Consider the following 23914-nt stretch of genomic DNA (forward strand, 5'->3'; position numbering starts at 1 on the left):
CAACCAACCTCTACAACATTTATTTCATTCTATCAGCCCTCAGTAATAATCATACCATCAATAAATAACAGTGTTGTAGAGCTTTACACAGCAAATAATGATTTACATTCATTTATATAAATTAGGTTTTCTTATTATATATATTTATATATTCAAGATGACTGTACAGTACATGTGAGAATACAACAAAAAATGTTTACATTAAAACAGTTTAACTTTTTATCAGTGTAATATACACTAATCAACAACTTTCCAGCCGTGTCGCTGGAATACGTGGCTTTGTGAGTTCACTCCAGTCCAGATCCAAGTCACACGTTACTCAAGTCCTCCATCGTTCTGGAGCTGATGCTCTGTTTCCTGTGGAGGACATACGAGGAAATAATATGTTACATTGGAAAAGGATGTGGAGGAAAATAAGTAAAATACCAGAGAAATCTAGTTGATTACAACTTTGAGTGACTTGTAGTTACATTTGGTCATTTTCTGCTCTATTTAATTCTACTAGAGTACATTTCAAAGAGCTTTTTCCAGTTACAGTCATATGTAATGTTATAGATTCAAAATGTAGTATTACTACAAGAAAAGTAATATATTTTAAACTCCATCACTGCTAAGGCAGGGATGGGTACTTTCCTCATTTGATGCCCGGTAATGACCTGGCAATAGATACTGGTACCCAAAGGTACCAGTTTTTTGTACCTTTATGTGTGTTTATGAGACAATAAATATCAATTTTTTTGGTAATAAAATCTCAAAGTTTTTCAGTTTAGCAAATTTATTTTTAATATATAAACTTGTAATGCTGTGTTTGTGTCCAGCATAAAAAGTCGCCTGCTCTTCCACTCCTTCACAATCACAAAGATGCGTTTAGGTATCAAAACATGGTGTGTTTGATTCTATATGCATTGGTACTCAGTACTACAGACAGAATTCATTTGGTACCTATAAAAGTACCTAATTCAGTACCCATTCCTAGTGTAGGAAGCAGTTTGAATTGTTTTGGACTCAACTAAATCTAATACTTGAGTTAAAGCATTAATTTCTTCAAGACAAAGTTAATCAAACGTATTATTGTGTAGTAGTTATTTTTGAGACTTTGGATGAACATTCCAAAAAAAGGAAAAAAACAATGTTGGTTTGAAAACATTCGTCTTTTGTTGTGCTCTGCTTTTACATTATGACGTTTCTACTTAGAATTGGGTTATATTTCAACCTGCCTTCACTGATTGATAGTTGTTTTATTTTTTAAAGCATTGCTGGCATATTAGCAAAGCTGGGCATATTTTTTTCCACATCTTTAGATATTTAATGGGAGGTAAGTGACTGGAAATGAGGCTGCACATTGCTCCCTGCCACAAGAAGTTTAATAAATCATCCTGTTTCAACCTGCTGACCCTCCCCAGCTGACAGCACTATCACATGCCTGCAGGTCCAAGCGCAGAGGTTTAATAACCTTCTCGTGGCGCTGATTAAGTGTGCATGCTCCTCTTCTTTTTCTTGCTGATGTTTTTGTTCTTCCTGCACCTGGTGCATGATGTGCAAGATTGTTTATTTAAAGGAAAAGGATAAAAGTGTTGCTTGGATGGCTAAAGTGTTCTTTTTCTTAGGTAGATATTTCTTAACATCTTTTCCACAATGCAGGTTTAAGTCAACAACATCCGGTTGCAGGAGTGCTAAAAGTTGCTGTTCATCGAGAATCTGCTTGAGGCTGGCTGCTGAAAGTGGGGAGGTCACGTAGACCCCCAGCCATAAAAACAGACTTTTATGGCATTAAAAAGCATATTTACAGCCAGATTCAAAAAATGGCTTGGGTCTAAAATGCTGATTTCACTATCAGCACACACTGTAGGGTGAGTGAATTTTTTTCTAATTCTGCAGTTTATAAGTTATTAGGATTGTTTGATTGTCCAATCAGAGACACAACTCAGGTCATGTGACTGGTGAGCGCCCTGTAGCTGTTAGCTGTCCATGTTTTGTACAGTCTATGGTTTAAATGCAATGTAAAATTGTCAGAGAGAAGCAAGCAAGACACATTCAGGTCATAGTTTACGTGAGATTCTTAGCAGCGTTAGAATCATAAATTCCACTTTATGGAATACAACTTGTAAAGCAACGAAAAAGAATGTGGTGACTTTCCTTCTCTGATGCAGGTAAAGCTCAGAAAACGGTTGAAGGTATCAGTTATTTAATGCAGCTGAAAGACATTCTTAAGTCCACTGTTGCCTCTTACAAGCCCACCTCATTAAAACACATAAAAGCTCTCAGAAAGAAACTGTACAAAGATCTCCAACAAGAGTCAAATGTTTGAAAAGATATCTTTGAAGTTCAAGAAAATATCTGATCCGTCATCAGGATTCCTTTTCCTCAGTATTTATAACTCTCTGTGTGTAATTCTCCCTTTAAAGGCTGAATTGCAAACATTTTATTCAGTGATGTTCTTTTATGATTTCCACTCACCTTAGCTCATCCAGGCAGACTTTATTCCTGAGCCGCACATCTTCACTGATGGGATAGAGCAGTAGGATCATTAACCCTGTCACAATGAAGGCCACTGGGGCAGCACCAATCAGTAGCTTCAAGGTGTACACCACAGGAGCAGGCTGCTTGCAGGCGCCGGTGTCGTAACCTGCAAATCTGAACAAAACACAGAGAAAGAGCTTCTGTTTGAACACAGTCTGAGGATTCAAATGACCAGCCTGACACCACTTTACATCCAATCATCAACAAGCCTGGGGTTAAAGGTCCCATATTATGCAAAAATCAAGTCTTTTAGTGAAATTTGTGGGTCTTTGGCTTTCCTCCCAGCCCACAAAATGTGATATTTAATGACAAAACCTTAGTAGTGCTTGTGAATGTAAAATCCTGACCTAGAAATCCTGGAGAAAAATCTCTCCAGCAGCGGGGAGGAGAATACCAAAGTTGAGGAGCCATCACTGCTTTGTTTTTGGCTGTAAACAGCCACATAGTTTCATGCACAAGCTTCCCATCTCAGAAGAAGACAAGACTAAGCGGCTAGTGTTCATTTATCAAGGAAATGTGCCAGCTACACTCAGTAAAACTGTGCATGTGTGTGCTAGTCACTTCACGTCCAACTTTGGATAGTACAACAGAGGGCTAGCAAATAGACTGGTCCTGAATCCAGGCGCATTACCAACCATCCGCCAACAAACCTCGGACCCTGGAAATGTGAGTATTTTAAATGCTGTGTGCTGTGGAGCAGATGTAAGAGCTTTTCCTCAGTGTCCCCCCTGTCTCTGTGTTAGCTTCAGGATGCTAACTTTAGCTGCGGTTAGCCTGTTGTTTTAGCCTATAATGTACGGTAAACGAGCTTCGCTGTTTTCTAAACATTGTGCACTCTGAGCTTGTGGCGCCGCTCTCAGTGACGCTGAAGAGTGGGGCGGTATCAGCGGTGGCTCATTTACATATGAAGGTCACGCCCACTAAATCTGAGCGTTCTGAACAGAGGGGCTATGAGAGCCTGGAAACAATGCTGCTGTGTCGATTTATTGACTTTTTGGGCCAAAACATGTTACTAACATTTCATGAAGACATCAATAATCCATATTAAACTGCAGAAAAGGAGCATGATATGGGACCTCTAACATCCAATCATCAACAAGCCTGGGGTTAATGCACTTTTTGTAATGTAGTATGACACATTAAGGAAAGGTATCAAATGCCAGGGAATAACAACGAATGGTTCATGTCTGAATGTAATGTACAATGATTTCCATACCAAACGATTAATGAGTTTCTCCACCATGAGTATGATACGAGAGCTAAATGACCACCATGCATGAATATTTATCACCAACTTACTCCAGACAGAGTGTGGACACTCCCAGGGAGATGCCAGAAGCAAACTTGGTGAAAAACACGTAGAATGCGTAGAAAATGGCTTCATGACCCTTGGAGTAAGGGTTAGCCAGTCTGAAGTCATCCACCACATCTGGCAGCATTGACCTGAAATGCAAACACACACACATTTACATGCAGAGCTGAACAGAAAGCAGTGCTGAATTTGCAGAGGAGCATATTGCCTTTGTCTTAATACTTTGCATCACACAAAGACATGATCAAACTTTAAGCTGATGTGAGTAAGACCTCCCTCACGCTCTCTCCTTAATCATCTTATACAACCATTAAAGATGGTTGCTAGCGCTGCTGCTGATGTGAGGTCTACTTATAGTGCTCTGATAAATAGTGGGTTGAAATCACAGAGCTAATAACACGATTGGATGATGAGCACCGGGTGGCACGGCAGACCTCGGCCCACAGACAGGATAAACAATCGACCTCTTCCAAAATAAACATGCCCCCACAGGAGGCCCCTGTAATTTAGAGTTCGAAGGCGGGGACAGAGACGAGTGAGGAGACGGCAGCCATAGAAACAACCAGAAAACAAGCAGCCAGAAGAAGACTGCTTTACGTCTGAGGTTGTAGTAGCCCTGTGATGGTGGCAAAGATTTATGGCAGATTCTGCCCCCTAATTTATGAATATGACATCATTAATATGACCGTTACATGACCTGACGGTAATGGACCAGGCCTTCTAGGAACCAAGTCACCACTAACAGCATGTTGGTGCACTATTGTGGTTTCACTAATGACACTTTGCATTACAGCAAAGGGAACTGACATAAACAGTGAGGCACATACAGATAACAGATCTTCATCTGGAGAAACCATCAGAGACTTGGTGCATTCAAATATTCTAATAATATACCAATTACAGGGGGCTCTCCACATGTAAACATGGTATTCTCCTCTTAACAGTCCCAAACAGGGACCCACAGAGTCCCCTTTCTACCTAAAGAGTCCACAGAAGAGGAATAAGAAGAGATTCTTTATTCATGGGGTCTTATAATAGATGTTTCCACTTCTAGGGCTGATGATGACCAATACTCAAATATTTAGACCAGTTTCACCCTGGTGTGGTGTTTTGAGTTTAAATACTGGTTAAGTGTTGCCTCTGAGTAATGGAAATTTTCCCATTTCCCTGATGAATGGGGATATTTTTAATAGAAGGGTAAAGATACACAAACTCTGCTTTACACACTTTAATATGTCCCTTTTAAACCAGTTGAAATATGAAATAAATGTAAAATGTGACAAAAAAAACTTGAGCCAAGTATAAACTTATGTATATGGGTCTTACCATGGCAGCAGGAGTGAGGCAGCCACACTGAGACCAGAAGAGACAGCCACAACGTAGGCCACCACAACGTTGGGGATAAAGACCAGCATCATGGTGAAGGGCATGATCCACTGCAGACAGAGAGACAGGTTCACAAAAGAGTCTGTGTTTCTGGGATTTGAATAAGGATGATACTATTCTAATTCTGCCCACAAGATGGCACAGACATCAAAGTGAAACAGCTAGCACTTGAGGCTGTTCTGGCAAACCAAAATCTAAACAGAACACTCACTGTGATGCCGCAAAAAGCTGCTGTCTTTTTCCCAAACCTCTGCAGAAACCATTGCCACAATGGGATGCTTATCACTGCAGACACCTGGGTAAACATGGGCAAACAGAAAATGTATGACGCAGATGCACAGGGACAGAGTTAGAAGACTATCACATCTTGTAAGTAAGTCTAGAAATAAAACAGAAGGAGGGGAAATAAAGTTTTATGCGGTTATATGAGCATCAAAGCAATGTGCTGGGAACAAGAGGTTCTGCTGTTCTACAGATGTAAGTCTAAGAGAGTCACAGGAGGAAATCTGTCAAATCAATAATTTATGAAGAATAATACAGACGGCTATATGTGTCATCTTTGCATAATCTTTTAGTGTGTCAATACTTAAAGCCATTCTCACCAGTATGGTCAGCACAATGTTCTGGAAATGATCCCTCAGGTCAGCAGCATAAGTGCAGAAGAGGACAAAGTTGCTCTGGACCAGCTGCAGAAATCAGAGATCAAACATTTAGAGAGTCAGACTCGTCTTGTCTACTCAGCACGTCGCTCGGCTCTCTGCTTGCCGCGCTGAGTGCCAAATGAAGTGACTGAAGAAGCTGCTGACGGCATTTTGCTGTGATTTATTCCCACTATGCATTCGCATAGATGCCAACTGACACCTCCTCTGAGACGAGATGGGGAAAACACACAGAAATAGACCCTACGAAATGTTAGGATGCATGGGAACAGCCTCAAATGATAAAGATGAACATGAAACAGTGGCCTACAAACAGACAGACAAACAGCAGTGATGTTAATCTGAAGAATTCAGAGACTCTAAACATGCTTTAAAACATAAGCTTTCAGTAAGTGCTTTTCTGCACTGATTAAATCAACAGTGAGCTGCCATTATTGACAGGATCCCAGCACCATTTACTGTAACGCTTAGCGTCATGTATGAAAAGTGCTTCATAAATACATTTCCATTCACCTGTATAGCGACAGTGATGAAGAGGAATGCCGCGGTCAGAGTGAGGTACGGCCCGTGTCTCATCACCATGATGAAGCCCTGATAGAAGGGGATCTGCTTCTCTGTCCTTGGGGCATATGGATCTGAAATAGTTACATGTGGATTAAATATGAGTACGCAGCATATCAAATAACATACAGGAGGGAAAAAAGCGATGGACTCCCTCCCTGGGAATCCTGGAACTGCCCCTGCATTGCAGTGGATGCTGCCTGTCGTTTCCAGTATGATAACTATGCTGCAGACAGAACTGGACTGCATATGTCATTTTCAAAAAACTCAGAGAAAATCTGGGACCTCATTCAAGTTATTTTCAGTTTGTGAGTTGAAAAAAGCTGCACATGCCTAACAGATGCTGAACATTTCATTTCAGACCCTTTTTGCATTTGCTGTTCACAGGCAACTTGAAAACATGCAACAAAGACCTCCAGTCACTAGAATGGTGCAGACATTGCAGTTTTCTGGTACGCACCATTAGCTTAATGTGAGGCCTCGAGGATACTAATTTGTTCTTTGACTTTAGTGAATTTAACCCAGGACTGTTCATTAGAGCTGCAACTGATGCATGTGTATAAATGACCAAAAATACTTCAGGAACACTTTACTTTAGAGGTCCACAAATTTCATCACACTTAGGTCATAATTAGACAAAGTTTTTTTCTTATTTCTTTGAAATTAACACATAACTTCTTTGAAATTAGCACATAACTTCTTTAAAATAATGTCCAAATTTATTGTCGCAAGTCACAATTGGTAGGTTACTGTGTTTTTCCAGTTTCTTTGAAATTTACTCCAAATTGCAAGGTAAGAAGGTGACGATTAGCAAATAAATTATTTGAAATTAAATAACCCACCACAAAATGTTTTTAGAAGTATCCCAACGTTTCTGCTGTTTCTAGAGAAGCAGGTGGTAAATAGCTACTTAGTTCTTGAATACAGAAGTTAGGTTCATTGTTTCCTCTGATAATTACCTTTGAAATGTTCAGTGAATAATTCAGTTTCCCAATAAGCAGTTGATAGTTAGCTATTTGTTATTTAATTTCACCAAGTTCTTTAGTATGGATGTATGTATGTATATTTATGTAGTATCTTTGTTGCTAGGCGCCGCCCTGTTGGCTATGGCTGCCTTTTGCAGTAGCTCTCTCTTCTTTGTCCGTTTCTTGTAATTTTTTTCGTAATCTTTGTATTTGGAATGGATCATTACTTTGTTTGGCTTATTTGATGGTCATGGACACCAAACTTTTTGTGGCTTCAGTGATAATCTTGCTACTTTTTCTCCTGTGTTTGTCTGGAGATTCTACATGTAACCATGGCTGCATTGTTTACATGTGAACTCAGCTGTTTGCAGCCTGTAGCATGTCAATGCTAACTGGTGTAAGGCCTGATGTCTTCCCACAAGTTGAGGAGAAGGAGGTGAGGACGACGTGCTGGTTCTCAGGTGTGAGCTAAGAAGTGACGATATGGACCCGTCCTTCCATCCATCGTTATTGGGAACATAAGATCTATCTCCAATAAGATGGACAAGCTAGCTGTGCTAACCCAGCAACAGAGGGAATACCAGAGGGCAGAGTAGCATCATGCTATTCACAGACATGGTTAACGGAGTTGACATCAGGCACTAACGTCAAGTTGGAAGAACTTCACCTGCTGTGAAGTTACTTTTGTTTTCTTGATTGCTGCTGTGACTTCAATTTCGTTGTACTTGTTACAATGACAATAAAGGTCTATTCTATTCTATTCTATTCTATTCTATTCTATTCTATTCTATTCTATTCTATTCTATTCTTTTACATGATACAACTGAAGGCTTCAGATGTGATATTCACCAAGAGTGGGGTTGTTAATTGGCCTTACCTGATTGTGATAGACACTGTGAGTACAGACGCACTGCAAAACAGAATCTGGCCAGAAGTTATGTGCACATTTTCACCAAATTCTCATGAAATTTCGGGGGTAATTTGAAAGAAATGAGAAAAAAACGTCTAATTATTACCCAAGTGTGATGAAATTTGCGGACCTCTAAAGTTAAGTGTTACCAATACTTCAAAAATAGACTAAATCTGTTGAAGTCTGAAGCAGAAATACCACAAATTATTAACTTTGAGAAGCTAAACCCAGTCTGGTGGTTTTATAATGGTTGAAAGATGTGCTTAAGTATTTATTCTGCATATCAGAGAAGTTGGGGACCCAGAGGCATTTTTTGGATGAAAGAATTGTCAAAAGTGACGTTAAAGGGTTTTTAGACTGATTTCTGTCAACATCTCTCAGTCTCAACATCAATCTAAGATCATTTTGTTGACATCTCAGAAACCACAGGGGACATTTCACATCTGTAAGTAACACTGGGGGATGTTCTTTTATGAATAAACAGATTTAAGCTTAAAATTAAAGGAGTGCTTATTCAAATTAAATTACACGGTTTCTGACAAATGTTTTGTCCTTGTTATTTTGGTTCAGTAGTTCCAGACAGCAAAGACAAAACTGCACAAAATGTCTTACCATCTCTCTCTTTGACTCCCAGGAACATCACCACAGTGCAGACGAGAAACACTCCTCCTATAACGCCAGCAGCTATCATGTACACTTCTTTCTGCAGAGAGAATGAAAAAACACAAAGTCTGAGTCAATCCATCTCTGTCTTCTTACACCAGCAGCACAATCCGGTCTATTCTGAGCCTTTCCTTAATCTTTAATTCATAATCTTCTCAAACGCCTAAAATATTGAAGTGCCTCATTTGTACATGCTATATGACCACCGTGGATACAAGATGTTGAAGTATGTGCCTGCTTCGCTAACCCTATGAGTGTGTTCGTTTTTTATTTCACCTTCTTCCAGCGTCAGCCATCAGTGTAGGAATCATTGGCTGTGACTTTCTGTGTTGTTTTCCAAACCACAAACCTGGCCATGCACATTTCGCTGTACAAATACAACCATAAACAGGAAGAAACCTCAAGTTGATCTGTATCCCAAAATACGACTGTTTAATGTCCTACCCCAACAGGAACTGCTCTGGCTTACACAACCTCTGTTTGTTTGCTATTTTTCCATGCGGCTCAGCCCAGCAGCCCATTATTATTTGTGTACATCAAACACCCCATATTTCCGAGGGCAGACCTGGTTTGTGCAGACAGTGTGCCACCCTCACCAGCAACCACGGAGGAATTTGGTGGGTGGCTGCGGAGGGTTTGGGTGGTGAGTGGGATGCCCGATAGGGTTCACCAGAAATCCATTGGAAAAGACACATTTGAAGCGCAAATACTTGCGGTACACCCAAATTTTGACGTGGGACATTTTGGACTTTGGCCTGTTTCATCTTCACAGAACGTCCCATGATGGAGAAGCAGCGAGTTTATTCACAGCTCTGCAAACCTAAATTTTGCGTCCTTAATCTTCCTTTCCTTTCATTTTAGATAAACAAAGTCAGTTTGAACCAGTAATTCAAAACTAAATCTGAGGTGTTCAAATGCTCTGAATAAGCTATAAGGAGCCCTAATGACTTTCAGACTGTGGACCCCTAAATGTCAGGGTCGTAGTTTGGAGACTTGTGCAAGGGAGGAGCCCCCTTTGTGGTCAAAAGAGGGGAGCTGGCTCAGGATGTGGGGTTCACATATCAAACAGTGGCGTCTCCCTTCATCCCGTGGGTTACACAGGTTGAAACGTGATGCCATGTTGGATGACAGAACATGAAGACAGCTCTAAAATATGGATCTAATTTTAAACAATCCACCTTTTTATTCAGAGCTGGGGTCTTTTCAGACATTTAGCAAAGGTTAACCACTTTAAGCACACACTGCGGCTTTCATTTAAGTGAGAACGCTGCTGACAGCCCGAGTTATTCTCAAACTAACTTCCCCGGCCCACTTCAAGCACACCTGGGCTCCTGGCCTGGCACGATGACACTTACCGAGTGTGACAGGTAGTCCTGGGAGCGCACCAGGCTCTTTACGATCTCTGCCCCGCTGCTGTTGCCAAGGTAACCAGCGGACATATTGTGGGTCGGGCAGTGCTTCAGAGTGTGAGCGCTGGCCACAATCTGTCCCTGGATGGCAGCACCCACGAGAGTCCCCAGCACCTCCATTGTCATTCCTGGCATCATGCAAGCAAAGATTCAGCTATCAGTGCAAGTACTTCAAAGCAGTTCACACATTTCAGTCTGAACTGCTGTAAAAAGGTGAAAAGACTCCAATTAATTCAGTGTCGGAGGCATGAATAAATTCTGTTTTTTGCATTTTAAATCAACTTACTGTAGGCAGTGGCTGAGTCTCTCTCCTTCTGGTCTGTGCTCAGGAACATGGTGAGAGCAGAGTAAGGCACGTGGAAGCACTGCAATAGAGTAAAGACACAGATATAGTTCATCATGAAAGCTGGCACAGAAACAGTCATGTAAGTGACAAAAGGCCAATAAGCTTTGAAAAAGAAAAGAATTTCTGGCTTAATTTTTCCTCTATTTCTAACTCTGCCAGCAGCAGACAAAAACAGCTTAGCAAAGCCCTGATGGGTTAGCATGAAATTTTGCAAAGGCTTTACTGGTTCTATTATTGCTCCTTCCAGTGACTTTGACTATCCCATTCAGAGTGATCTTTCATACCGCTTTTTGGGGGCTTTGTATCCTCTCTTAAAAACTTAATCTCAAGCCTGTTTGAGAGATTCTCTCCCTTGCTTTTTTTTTGACTAAAGTCACAACCACATCATCCTCCAAGAGCTTGTGGAAAGAAGAGGCGACACAGTTTGTTTTTGCGATCTGCAAGCGACACCATCTTGCACACTGGATAATTCTCTTCCATCCAGTGAAACTAGCAGAACAAAATGTGAAATCTCTATTTGTCTATTGCTTTGCTTGATAATATACAATTAAAAAAAAACATTTGACAGCACTACTGGCCTTAGCTCGTTTCTCTCTACTTCTGATAAGGAAAGGTCAATATTCATATATTAAGGCTGAACGATTTAAAAAAATAATGTTATTGCCACTTTTTGGACCAATAATGCCCAATATTATGATTGTGATTTCACATACGATTTTTTTTTTTTTTTGGTGAGGGATGTTATCTTCTGCATTATTCACTCAACATAAGCAAAAAATCATTCTATAGTCTGGCCAATATAACAAAAGATACTGTTAACATATAAACTATCCTTTCCTGTAGGCCAGGCCTATATGTTATGATAAAATAAGATGAATTGATACATGAATTGATATGGATAATGTATTTTTATTACAGTCTATCTATTACAGTCACAGTAGAATACTGACTGTTTGATTTAACTTCAAGTCTTGTAGACGTGTAATATCATTATCATTAATCACCTTAAATAAAATCAGAGAGAAACAAAGTACGACCTGGTATGAACAATATTAAGAACAGTAAATATGAATCCCCCTCTTAAATGAATCTCACACTGAATAAAGTTCAGAAATGTAAATAAGACCAAATCTTTGACAAAATATCAAATATATAAAAATCTCACTGATCTCCCATAAAGAACGAAACACAAACTAAAGCTCTGAAATATAAATAACAACAAAGTTTTGGCTCAACTACTGAAATATGTTAACGTGTGTGGATTTCAATTTTAAAAAGGGACTTTAATTTTTTTTTTAATCGCAGCCTTTGCGATTCAAAAATTGCATTCTATTGCATTGTGAAGTTGGTTTTAATTCGATTAAATGCTCAGCTCTAAGCATATATGCAAACTCAGCTGCCAACGTACTTGGGGAATATTTGCCCCACTAAACTGAAGATCCTGTGCACTACTACTGCAAGTTTGCTAGAATACCCTGTAAACTTTTGACTCAACTTGAGGACAGTCTCAGTGAGCTACATGGATGGAAAACCTCCAAAATCATTCACATAACCAATAGCCACAGCTTCACTGTCTCTTTGCTGTCAATAAGTACAGCTGACACAACATTGTGTATACAGGAGTGCGTGTGCTAGCTTTGCAACTGTGAGTAAATTAGAACTCTGCTGCCAGGAATTAACTCAACTTTAGAGCTGCCACTCGACATTTTCTTCTTGTAAAGTCAGTTTTCCATTCAACATGTCACCCAGAATCCAGTGGGAACACCCTAGATATCTTTAGATGCCTTTTATCTACGTGTTCATATGCAATCACAAAATACACAGTGTATATTTACCAAAAGCAATCTCTGCAGTTTCCATGTCGGCCAACCTCAACTCTCTGTTTTCTCCTTCCTCACCACCTCTTAGAGAGAATAGTCGACAAAAACCCGAGTCCTGCTTCACTTTGTAATTTACACAAGGGCTCAGTCAGCACTGCAGCCCAACAAGCATGCAAAGCCACGATGAAAATAAACACGGCTGTGAAAGGGCTTCTTTTTTTTTTCAGGCCCTGGTTCTGTACAGCGTGTCATTTATGGGGCCTTACTGGATGCAAACATTTATAGAAATGAACCTGCTTAGCTTTCTGCTACAGATGGATGTGAGACCTGATAAATTGGATGAAACAGGTTATTAGTTGATTACATAAACAGTTTATATATATTGCATCCTAACCTCTGTTTACAGTCTGTGACCCTGAATGATAACAGCTGGCCTCTCCCAGCCTACTTCACACAAACACACATCCACAGACAATGAAGGGGAGGCTAAAAGCGGTAACCAGTATTTACCCAGCGAGAGGTTCCTGGCAGGACCGACCATATACTTATCAAGTAGTTAAAATGACATGCCATTACAGCTTACCACAGCGTGGCCGCAGCGGTCTACAAGTTCTGCAGCACATGTTATACGGGTTACCCCAGAGCAGAGCAGAACGGCGAGCGAGAGAGATGAATGGTCTGAACCATAACGACGATAGTCAACCTAAATAACTGCACTTCCCCTTTGAGGTGAGGTATCTAAAAGCTCTAAGATTTCTTTCATGAATCAAAGAGTGCATCCCTCCAGAAGCTGTCAGAGTCTGGCGTGATGTGACTTTCATCACCAGCACTTTGTTTTCTGCAGTTTTTGCTGCATTTTATATGCGTATCATGTATCTTGTCATTACGACTTGATGTTCCTCCTGCACTGCGTCTAAAATCCTGCCAAGTTTTTGGAGACAGGCTTTTCAGGTTTCTTAACATCAAGTGCGTTGCTGAGAGAGCATGCATACTCACAGTAATGAGGGTTTGGTAGAGACAGTAGAAGCCTAGGTACCAGATGAATCTCCCGTCGGTAAATGGAGGAACAAACCAGAGGTAGAAGTAGGAAACGACCAGGAATGGAGTACACCCCACCATCCTAGAAAATATAGACAAACAGCATCACATTAAAGTGTGAACAATTGATTAAACAGACAGCAACAATCCTGTTTGCATGGAAAGATTAGTTTCTAGCAGTTGTGGTGGTAATGTAAGCAATCTCAATAAACCATGGGCATCATTTTAAGCTGGGAGATGGCAGAGATAGTGTTATGTAATTATTTTCACAGCAGTGTTAAAATCAGGCCATACTTCTGACAGATTACAGTTAAGGCTTAGCAGACTGCTAAGTGATAATGTTGCTGTAAGTATGATAGGAATTCGTCCTGGGAGGGACGGGAGAGCAGGGAAATACCAGAATATTGCACATAGCATCTAGAGATCCACGCACACAAGCAAACTCACGCAAACTCACACAAAGATACATGCCAGTGCAACACACACTCTCCAGTAAATGCAGCAGGCTGGAGTTGTGCTGTGTTGTGCTTTACTCAGAACTTGGACTGATACAGTCTGTGGGCTGAGTCAAATTCATAAGTAAACAAGCAGCATGTGTCATTATGGTTAAAGTCAACAGATGTGTGTTTAAATATGAGGCAAAAAAGGGTGGATTATGGATGATCAACCGTATGATTTGTCAGATAAATAACACTAAATCCTCCACCCTTCACTTCATTTTCCTCTGTGAGAAAACAGCTTTTTTTCAGAAGCTGGAGCAGATGTTATACCAGCACGTCTCTAGGTAAGAAAAAGGAAGCTATGGGTTTTTGTTGACTGTGACAAAACCTGCATGGGCTCTGACCTCTGACCTGCGCTACACCAGCCAGGAGCTCCGAACAGAGAAAGTGGGAGAAAGAGGTAGAGAGAGGAGGCCTTGAATGGTGATTTCTAGCATCGTCCAGCCAGCCCACCTCACTCTCCACCTGATTGTTTGCTTAAACAAAAGGTGCCTGACAACGCTGGTGCTGCAGTATTGACCGCTTGGTCATGGGAGCGATTGAAAGGGCTGTGGGGTCGGTGAATGGGGCAGTCAGAATGTTCCTGCAAGATGACTGTGTGTTTGGAGAGAGGACACACAAAGGCAAAATGACACTGGCATATTTTCTCACACATCAGGCATGCATGAACGCATTTTCACACCTGTCCCGATGATTTGCAAAGTTTTAATTAAGCAGAAGCAGGTTGATAGGAGGGTGGCCGGCACATTTTTCCTCTGTATGACTTGTTCGGCATGTTAATTAGGGGATGAGCAGTGGAACAGAGAGGATTTAAAGGAGGTTGGGTAGGTGAGAGTCTTTTTGATGCTCATTAACTCAAGAGGAGTACAGAACGGAGTACACTTGAGGATTTTTAATATGAAGCTGTTAAATATCAGTACTTTAGATTTGTGAAATAGTTCAACCTTATCTGTTGATTTTTTTTATCACTGTCTCATTTTTGCTGTTTGTCTTGCTCTTTGACATCATTTTTGTTTGTTTTCTGCTTCTCTCCCTTTATTCCACTTTCTCAGCCATGCTGGTTGCATCAGACAGCAGTCTACCCATGATTCTGGGGTCAAAGAAACATTTTCTCCCTTCTGTGGCAAAGTGCTTGCTCATGGTGGATTTTTGTTAGGTTATTGGGGAGATGTGATGAAAAGTATGACCTGCTCTTTGTTGTGCTCCAAGGTTAAAAATACATCTGACTGCGCAGCTTACAGTCTTCTGCGATGAAAAAAACAACTTCTTACACTTGCTACTGGGATTTTCCTGTACTACTATCACAAAATAACAAACAAGGCAGCACCCAAGGGAGCATTTGAGACAAATGACCCCATCCTTCAGATTTCAGTGTAGAGATATAAATCACTTCACGTCTGGATGTGACACCCAGAGGAAGAAACACACTTCCTGGTAGATGATGGCAGAGGGGACTTTCCAAACACAGTCAAAGGGAGTGACATTTAAAATACCAGCATTCCCACACGGAATAACCACACAAGAGAGGACACACACACGCACACATACACACACACCTTCAGAGTCCCATGTGTAATCAAAGCTGATTAAACATCCATCAGCATCTCTCTGCTATTGAGCATGGCAGGCCACAGTGGACTTGGTCCCTGTCCAGCTCCGTCAGCCTGTAATCTATGGTTTTTAATGCAGTACACATTAAAGATGCTATGAGGAGGATCTGTTTTAATCGCACTCCCTCGTCACCCTCTGGTCCAGAGTCTCACGCACACTGTCGTAAATTACTTTTAGAGGGGCGTGTGCGTGTTTCGGAATTAAATAGTGGTAGGATAGAAACAAATTTTATTTGTTCAAGACAACTTTTTACTGGATACAATGTGCCACGGTAAGGTATTTATCAGTACAGTAATGTAGTGCTACGGTTTGAAATGTGACATTAAGCAAACATTGTAGTAGCCAGCCATATGTAGTGACACCAGTGCTCCGAAGTATCTGTAGGCTAACGTGACAACAAGTAAACACAGTCAGTTGGTTGTTAAGTAGCTGTCTATATTTAGCACAGCTGGCAGCCCGATGCTCAAAGACAGTGGTCCCCAACTTTTTTTGCGCCATGGACTGGTTCAATGTCAGACAATATTTCACGGATCTGCTTTTCTTCTGTCTTCTCATTGGCTCTTTTACCCTGCCTAAAGAAATTTTCCAAAGATGTTTTTTTCATCCATTTTGCTATCTTGGGGGTTTGGTGGCAAGAATGAGTCATAGACGGGTATGACAGAGAGAATCTGGTCATTTTCCAAAATAAAACATCATTCAGAATCAGATAATAAATCAAACTGAAATAATTTTAGTTGACTGTTTTTTATGTGCGCCACGTTAACAAATGACCCATGGACTGGTACCGGTCTGTGGCCCAAGGGTTGGGGACCACTGCTCTAAGAAATGTCTGTAATGTATAACGTTAGTGAATCCTGGTTATGTCCTGCCAGTCATCTACCAAGCAGAGCTAACATAACCTTACTCAATGTGAGTTGGAATGGACATTATCACAAACAGTTTAGCTCATGTGTTAGCCTTTAGCTCGTGCTGTATCTCTCTCCTGTTTAGCTTTCTTCTGCTCTTTTGTCCTTTTTCTGTCTGACAGTTCGGCTCCTGTGTCCACCATCACTACAAAATTAATCACAGAAATCGTTTTCAGCAGAGAAAAACACAGATCTCTCTTTTAACTACTAAGCTTCATCAGCTGTCGTGGTGTTTTCATAGAGACCTACCTGTCGTAAATCAAGCTAGTACTGTTCCAGAAGCTAAGAAGTAGCAATTTAAAATAACTTGTAACCAGTAACACTGGCGCTGATAATCCTATTTTAAAGTGTGGATTACAATCAGGCAAATATCTAGAGGGGAGACTTTTTTAAGATCACTTTCAAACTCCTCACAGCCCCTTTAACTAGTGGATGTGCTGGATGTGCAATTACAGTAGCTGTCATACAAGCTAGGGCTAGGAAAAAAGTGGAACAAACCTACACCTGTACTCACACACGGAGATGCCTTTGAAATCATCTTTGATAACAGGTTTACGTGGAAAAGGTGGTGAAAGCTTTACATAATCTCCAATTAGAGAGCTACAAAGTGAAATCTTGCCAAGGGAGACTGGGTAAAGCGCTGTGCAGAAGGAAAAATAAAACTGAATGATTCCCAATGAGGTGTGGGGCTAATTATGATAAAATGTCACCAAGCAGCAAAGAGGCAGATGGTTTATAAAAGAAACCAAAGACATTTCTTGCCTTTTGTTGTCTGGCTCCAAACACAACAACCAGCCTACGCCCTTGAATAAAGCAGCATGAAAAGCTCACCAGAGGGAGCATCAGGAGCAGTGTAATTAAAGCACAATAGATATTTATTCAGCCAATCCTCAGGTGAGAGGAACGAGTCTGAGAATAATTTCAAAAACATCTAAAACTGGGGCACACAGCCTGTGTTTGTTTAGTTTTTTGCACAAACATTAGCATGATAGCTGTCGTAATTATGTCTGGGAGAGTGGAAGCAAAGCAAAATAAGTTTCACAATCTGTCAACAAATTACAGTCCTTAGCACAACCAGGAGCGACAGTTTTCCTGTGCTAACACAAGCAAGAAGACTAATGTCTGAGGGAAGGATGCATTAATTTTTTTTTGGTCGGTAGTTAGATGACTGCACAACGTGCCAGCACCTGACTAGAACCATAACAGTTTTTTAACCTCTATCTCACCCTGCTGCTGTTTTAAGATCCACAGTTTTGTGAATAAATTTGGCAAGTTAGCTCATTTTTATGGCAAAAACTCTGGAAAAGTAACAGTCTCTTCTTACGAACTGCCTTATCTTTTTGTCAACCTTGTTCATCTTTTATGTATATAAGAGGATCAGGGCCACTGGAAAAAAATCCATTTTTTTATTACCTCTGCCAAGGAGGTTATGTTTTTGGGAGATGTTTGTCTGTTTGTCTGTGAACATAACTCAAAAAGTTACAGATCTTGATGAAATTTTCAGGAAATGCTCAAAATTGAATAAGGAAGAAGTCATTAAATTTTGGAGGTGATCTGGATCACCGTCTGGATCCAGGATTTTTTTTTACAAGATTCTTTATCATTGTGAGATAGGGCCATTTTCACCATATGTGTATACAACTCCATGATAAATGGTTGGATTGCTTTGCAAAAGAAAACAAGACAAGGTCACCATAATTTCTGACAGATGTAAAAGTAGGATCCAGACCCTGGCAATACTCTGGATACTAAGATCCAGAATATGAAAAATGTACTGGCTCATCATAATTTTTAACACTGTCAGGTAACAAATTATCATACAAACCTGCAACTAACACCAAATTAGAGCAGACAGTCTGCTGAAAGGGAGTATAACATTAAAGTAGGACTTAAGTGTTGGTGACAATCACAATATGCTAAGCGGAGGTCTGCGCTCTCTGAGTGCTTTTCTAGGTACAATTTTTTCTGAGAAAAAAAGTCAGAATTTCTGATATTAAAGTCAGATTTTAATCACAGAAACCTGACTTTTCTCAGAAAGAATAGTAATATATATACATATATATATATATATATATATATATATATATATATATATATATATATATATATATATATATATATATATATATACATATATATATATATATATATATATATATATATATATATATATATATATATATATATATATATATATACACACATATATATATATATACACATATATATATATATATATATATATACACATATATATATATATATATATTTTTTTTTTTCAATCTGCTCCTGCATTAATGACATTTAATGATTTGGACGTTTGTAATTTGAGACACAAGTATACAAGAGTGTGAAGTTTCTTCACAGTGTGGACATGGAGCTTACCAGGGCATGAGTCTGCCTATCTTGGTCCATCTGCTCTTTGTAATGAAGAATCCAACAACAGGGTCTGTTACCGCTCCCCAGGCTTTACCAATGAACAGCACCATGGAGGCCTGGAAGGCATTAATCTGTGGAGCAAAGCAGCGACAGACTGGAGTTAATAACACGTGCACGCTTTAAAAAGTTGAACATATTTATTCCATGCGGTCTTTGCCCTCACACACACATTACCTGAGCGATATCAAGCAGGTAGATTTGCAGGAAGAAGGCCGTGGCGCTGGCTGCCACCTCCTTAGGTGCGCCACCAATGGCGAAACACACCTTACTGCATAATGACAACTTCTGTCCCAACTCAGTCTGTGAGAACAAAGGGTGACAAGGGAGAAAAAATGTAATAAGGTAACAGTGCCCTTACAGGTCAGAGAGCTAATGAACAAATTAACTTTTCTGCAGCTGATAAGGAAATGTAACACATGCTAAAGCTAAAGCTGATCAGTGTTCAAGTTTAAACCAATGAGGATACATATACTTGGAAAAAAATATTGGCAAGTCCCTCAATCATGGATGTAAGATTATATAAATACAAAAGTTAGGCTAACAGTGTTATATACATGTGTTATATTTCAATCAGACATATTCCTGAAAGAGCAGATAGAGGTTGTGTGATGTCGTCAGCTTTATGTGGAATTCAAAGTAATCATTCGTCAGGCAGAGTTATTGTTACACAATCAAAAAAAACAATACTGTGCAACAGAGCCAGGGTGACCTTAAAACTATTTTTCAGTTTGCTCTATTGTGTTTTTTAACTGTTGTGCTCCCACCTAAACTCAGACATCCTCCAAGACACACCAACAAAAACAAGGTGTGTCGCTGTAAAATAAACGAGGCCATGAGAACAAACCTATGACTCACAAATTGTGAATCCTGTAGTCACCGGAAGACTGAATCCCTACACATTCTATTTTAGGAGCTCCTAAAATACCATTTCTCCCTCATCTACATGTCGCAACAATTCAGCGTAAGTTTAAATTTTAAGCAGTTGCTTGAGTGCCACTACGTCACACTGCCACGCTCTGCTGTTTCAGTATGAGTAATGGAGATGTGTTGTGCATCTGTGATTTTTACAGCTCCCTCTTAGATCATCAATCTTTCTGTATCTTTCACCCCTCCAAATTAAAGGTTCCTGTAGTAGATAAGAAAGATGCTCATGTATAAATTATGCGCATGTGTATGAGTGTGTGTGCTGACAAGAGGATCAGAAGCAGACCCCCTGTCGGCTGTTTGCATTGTGGTCTATGTGTGCAGACACTCAGGCACACAGAGGAGCCAAAGAAACCCACCAAGTCATCCACAGCCCTGTTTCCCCTCACTTACACTCTGCTTAAACCATCGAGCACGTGATTCTGCGAGAGTGTGTGTGTGCAGCAAGGAGGGCGAGCTTTCATCTTCACACATGAATAAGACAAGACACCACAGTCTAGGGAGCCCGATATTTACGACCGTCTCCTCGGAGGCTGTGCACACATACACATCAAACTTTGCCTGTGCCTCCCTGCTGCATAACCTTTGGTGTCAGACACACACACACACACAAAACAGTGTCGATCCAGATTCAGCGGCCCAGGCTTTGGCCCACAGCTGCTCCCGTCAAAGCTTCATGAAAGGAGGAAATCACCAAAGTAACCACAAGCCCAGCCGATACACTGTTATTATCAGGCTCGGGTTTTCTCTTCCTCCAGATTTTTTTTTTATTCCTTCAAAAGATAGAGGGGGTTAGAGAACGACAATTACCAGGAGGGAGGTGTGTAATTATTCAATCCCAAGACAAGCGGGTCAGAGGTAAGTAAAGGCTGCGCAGCGGGTTCTGACTTCAAAACTCTCTCTTCTTCCACTCTCACTGCAATTACGCCTAATTGGAAAGAAAAAAATTAAAGTCTTTGGTGTCTGGAGAATGCTGCTTAACTGATGATGTGCAGAAATACTCTGAACTCCCAGCACTCCTTCCTCTCTTTCTCACTCTTATTTTTCCCTCCAAACTCTATCTTTCATTAGTGAGTTCTTATCATCAAAGAGGATAAACAGGATATCCCTTCAACTGTTTTCCAGATCGGACAAACACCACCGCACTCCTCAGCACATGTAAACACTGAAATACTGAGAAAGACAGGAGCATCTATGAAGTTTAGACAGTCAACAAGCAAGGGACAAGGACAGATAAGACTAATCTCTGAAGTTAATGAATCCTTAACCGTTACAGGGAGAACGATTTAAAATGCCTGAACTGCACTGCAACCAATTTAAATCAGGATTGAGGATAATTGTACTGCAAATAAACGAGGGAAACAAACTCCCTCTAGAGCCAGCAAAGCTATAGTCTCTGGGCAAAGAGAGATGTGTAAACTGAGTGCTTGCATGCTAAAAGTTAAGCTGCTAAAATGGATCCATAAAGCAGTTTAAATATTCATTCTGCGAAGGATTTTCAAACAATTCTTGGAAGAACCATTATATCTGTGACTCTAGTCGCAGCAGTTTGACAACAGAAGCTTTGCACCCTCAATCCAGATTATGAATCAAGGGCATGAAAGGAAAAAGTTCAGCATGCCAGTGTTGGAGTGTTGGTAAGCAGCAAGCCATGAAAATGTGAGCTGCATCCCAGTGGTGGTGGTGGAAAATGCGTAACGCTGTGAACTATTCTTTCATCAGGTAATTTTCAAAAACAGCCTTTACAATGCCATTTTGTAGTCCAGTATAAACAAAAAAAGGTGAAAAGCTACAAAATAAATGATTTTTTTAATATGTCAGCGACAGAATTAAGATATCTCCCACCATCATAGTAAAAGGTCATTTTTGCACCTACAATTTGCATCAGTATTCTTATTTGATGTTGATCAATTTACCTCTTAGACACCGGTGCATCACTTGTCGTAATGAAAACCAACAACTGCATATTTTCAGAGGTATTGCTGAGACGAGACAGTTGCAGAACTGGTTGGATCTAATGATGTAATGCTGTTTATTGGGAACCCTGACCTAATGTTGCCTCACAGAAAGTGAGTGACTAACTGCAACAGTATCACATCATGACTGTATGTAAAACACCATCTGCTTTAAATGGTTTCTACCTTATTAAAGTGGCAAAAACACAGAGACAAGGCTTGCTTCTCTGCCTGTCGTTTTCTTTGATTAACAGTCTACTGAATCCTGAATGGCTGAAACACAGATTCTCAGACTTCTAACGATACACAAACACAAAAGGTTTGCCCACTTCAAAAACCAATCACCTTCTGCTACTCAAATGACAATCACAAATGTAGGTCATGTATATAAAACAAAGAAGACAGGAGAGTCAACATTGGTTTCTGTGGTTTCCAAAGCCAAAGTAATCATTCATTTCCACTCTCTCTTCCTATTCCGTGCTGCATGTGATCATAACACTCTCCATCACCAATGCCCACTGATAGTGCCGTGAGAAAGCAATCATCCTGCAGATCATCCAATCATCCTTTCACAAATGAAAACAATAAACTTCCAGTTACTGAATCTACTGTGAAGGGGATTACAGTTCACAGGAAAACAGTGTAGCTGATTCATCAGAAACAGATAAGCCACTAAAGAGATCACGCTTTCCATCTTTTCCTTATCTCCATCCAATAATGTGAAGTCATTCTCAGCCAAAATGAGCTGGGAATACACCAGATGAGATTAAGGATATCATTCAGATTCAGTGCATGAGATTAAAGCAAGTCTACAAATAAAAGTGATAGCTGGTTATTTTTGAAATGATGTCTACATCTGATGGTATCTTTTGGAAAAACTAAAAATAAGCAGCAAGAACAGGTGAGCTTACCTGCTGAGGGGTTTTGGGGAAGAGCGGTTCAGTGGGTTTGATGAGCTTCCCTGCAGATCCCTGCGCACCTTTCTCTCCTCTGGTCATGGCTGAGAGGCTGTGTGTGAGCCGGCAGCCGTACCTCTGCGCCTGTGTGTGTGAGGGAGTGTTGAAGTGAGTGTGACTGTGACTCCTTGTATGAGCGAGAGTACGAGGAGCCTGCCACTGGGCGGTTGTGTGTGTCAGAGGGTGAAACTGGCTGTGGCTCTGACTCCGGGTGTGTGCTTGATGCACGTGAGTGACAGCTCCGGAGGCAGGGAGCTCCTCCTGCTCCTCTGTGACAACTCTGCCGCTTTCTGCCGCCATTCACATGCCGGGCTGTGCTCTGGAATGAGGCCAGGAGGGGAAGGGCAAAGTCAGACAGGCAAACAACATACATGTATTGGCTTGACACACACATTCAATGACAACCATATAGGAGACACACAAGCACAAGAATGCAAGCACAAACACATGTGTAGGGCTGTCTACAGACAAAGACTTTGGAAGCATGCACAAAAACACATAAAAGAGACAATACAAAAAAAAGCAGAGATGAATATAGCCCCAACAAGAAGGCACAGAAGCAAATGTATGAAAAGACTGCTGAATAGGGATGCTTGCACTCTTCAAGCAACATTAAAAAATATAAATTATTCTGCGTCCCCAAAGTAGGCTCTATTTTAACTAAGGTTAGCAGTATTTGGTTAATTTGCACAGATGACAGCAGGCGTGCATAATGTCCCGTGCAGAAGTGAGCTGTTTGTCCTCATCTTAATATCCCATTAAAGTGCATCCATAAACAAACACTTTGCTCACGTGATGAGAACCTAAACAAATGCAGGGCACCCCTGAAATGCTCTTACCGCGTGCAGATGAAAAAGCAGCTCGTGCTGTCAGCGACGCAGCGGGTCCGTTTGGGAAGTAAGTTTTTCTCAGTGCGGTGATCTGCCAGTCTGTCTGCCGGGCAGGATGAGAAGGAGACTGCGGAGGATGGAGATGGTCTGCGCGTCTCCACTCTCAGTTGTTTTCAATCTGCAGGGAAGGAGCTGCGCCTTACAG

General features: G+C 40.7%; 1 protein-coding gene across 1 annotated transcript; it reads right to left on the reverse strand.

Moving 5' to 3' along the window:
- Positions 1-23876, reverse strand: mfsd2b (MFSD2 lysolipid transporter B, sphingolipid). The gene is made up of 15 exons (XM_074685438.1): positions 23719-23876; positions 22835-23198; positions 19219-19344; positions 18991-19115; positions 13548-13671; positions 10672-10750; positions 10332-10513; positions 8926-9016; positions 6391-6512; positions 5821-5904; positions 5430-5513; positions 5159-5268; positions 3820-3963; positions 2458-2634; positions 1-357 (listed from the first exon to the last, which is right to left on the reverse strand). Exons 2-15 carry the CDS (start codon positions 23177-23179, stop codon positions 309-311), a joined length of 1842 nt encoding a protein of 613 aa, XP_074541539.1. The 5' UTR covers positions 23180-23198; positions 23719-23876; the 3' UTR covers positions 1-308.
- Between the last annotated feature and the right edge of the window lie 38 nt (positions 23877-23914).

This window comes from Halichoeres trimaculatus, unplaced genomic scaffold (genome assembly GCF_033239565.1).
Source record: "Halichoeres trimaculatus isolate MK-OKI-2021-1 unplaced genomic scaffold, fHalTri1.1 fHalTri1_scaffold_13, whole genome shotgun sequence".
NCBI classification, from domain to species: domain Eukaryota; kingdom Metazoa; phylum Chordata; class Actinopteri; order Labriformes; family Labridae; genus Halichoeres; species Halichoeres trimaculatus.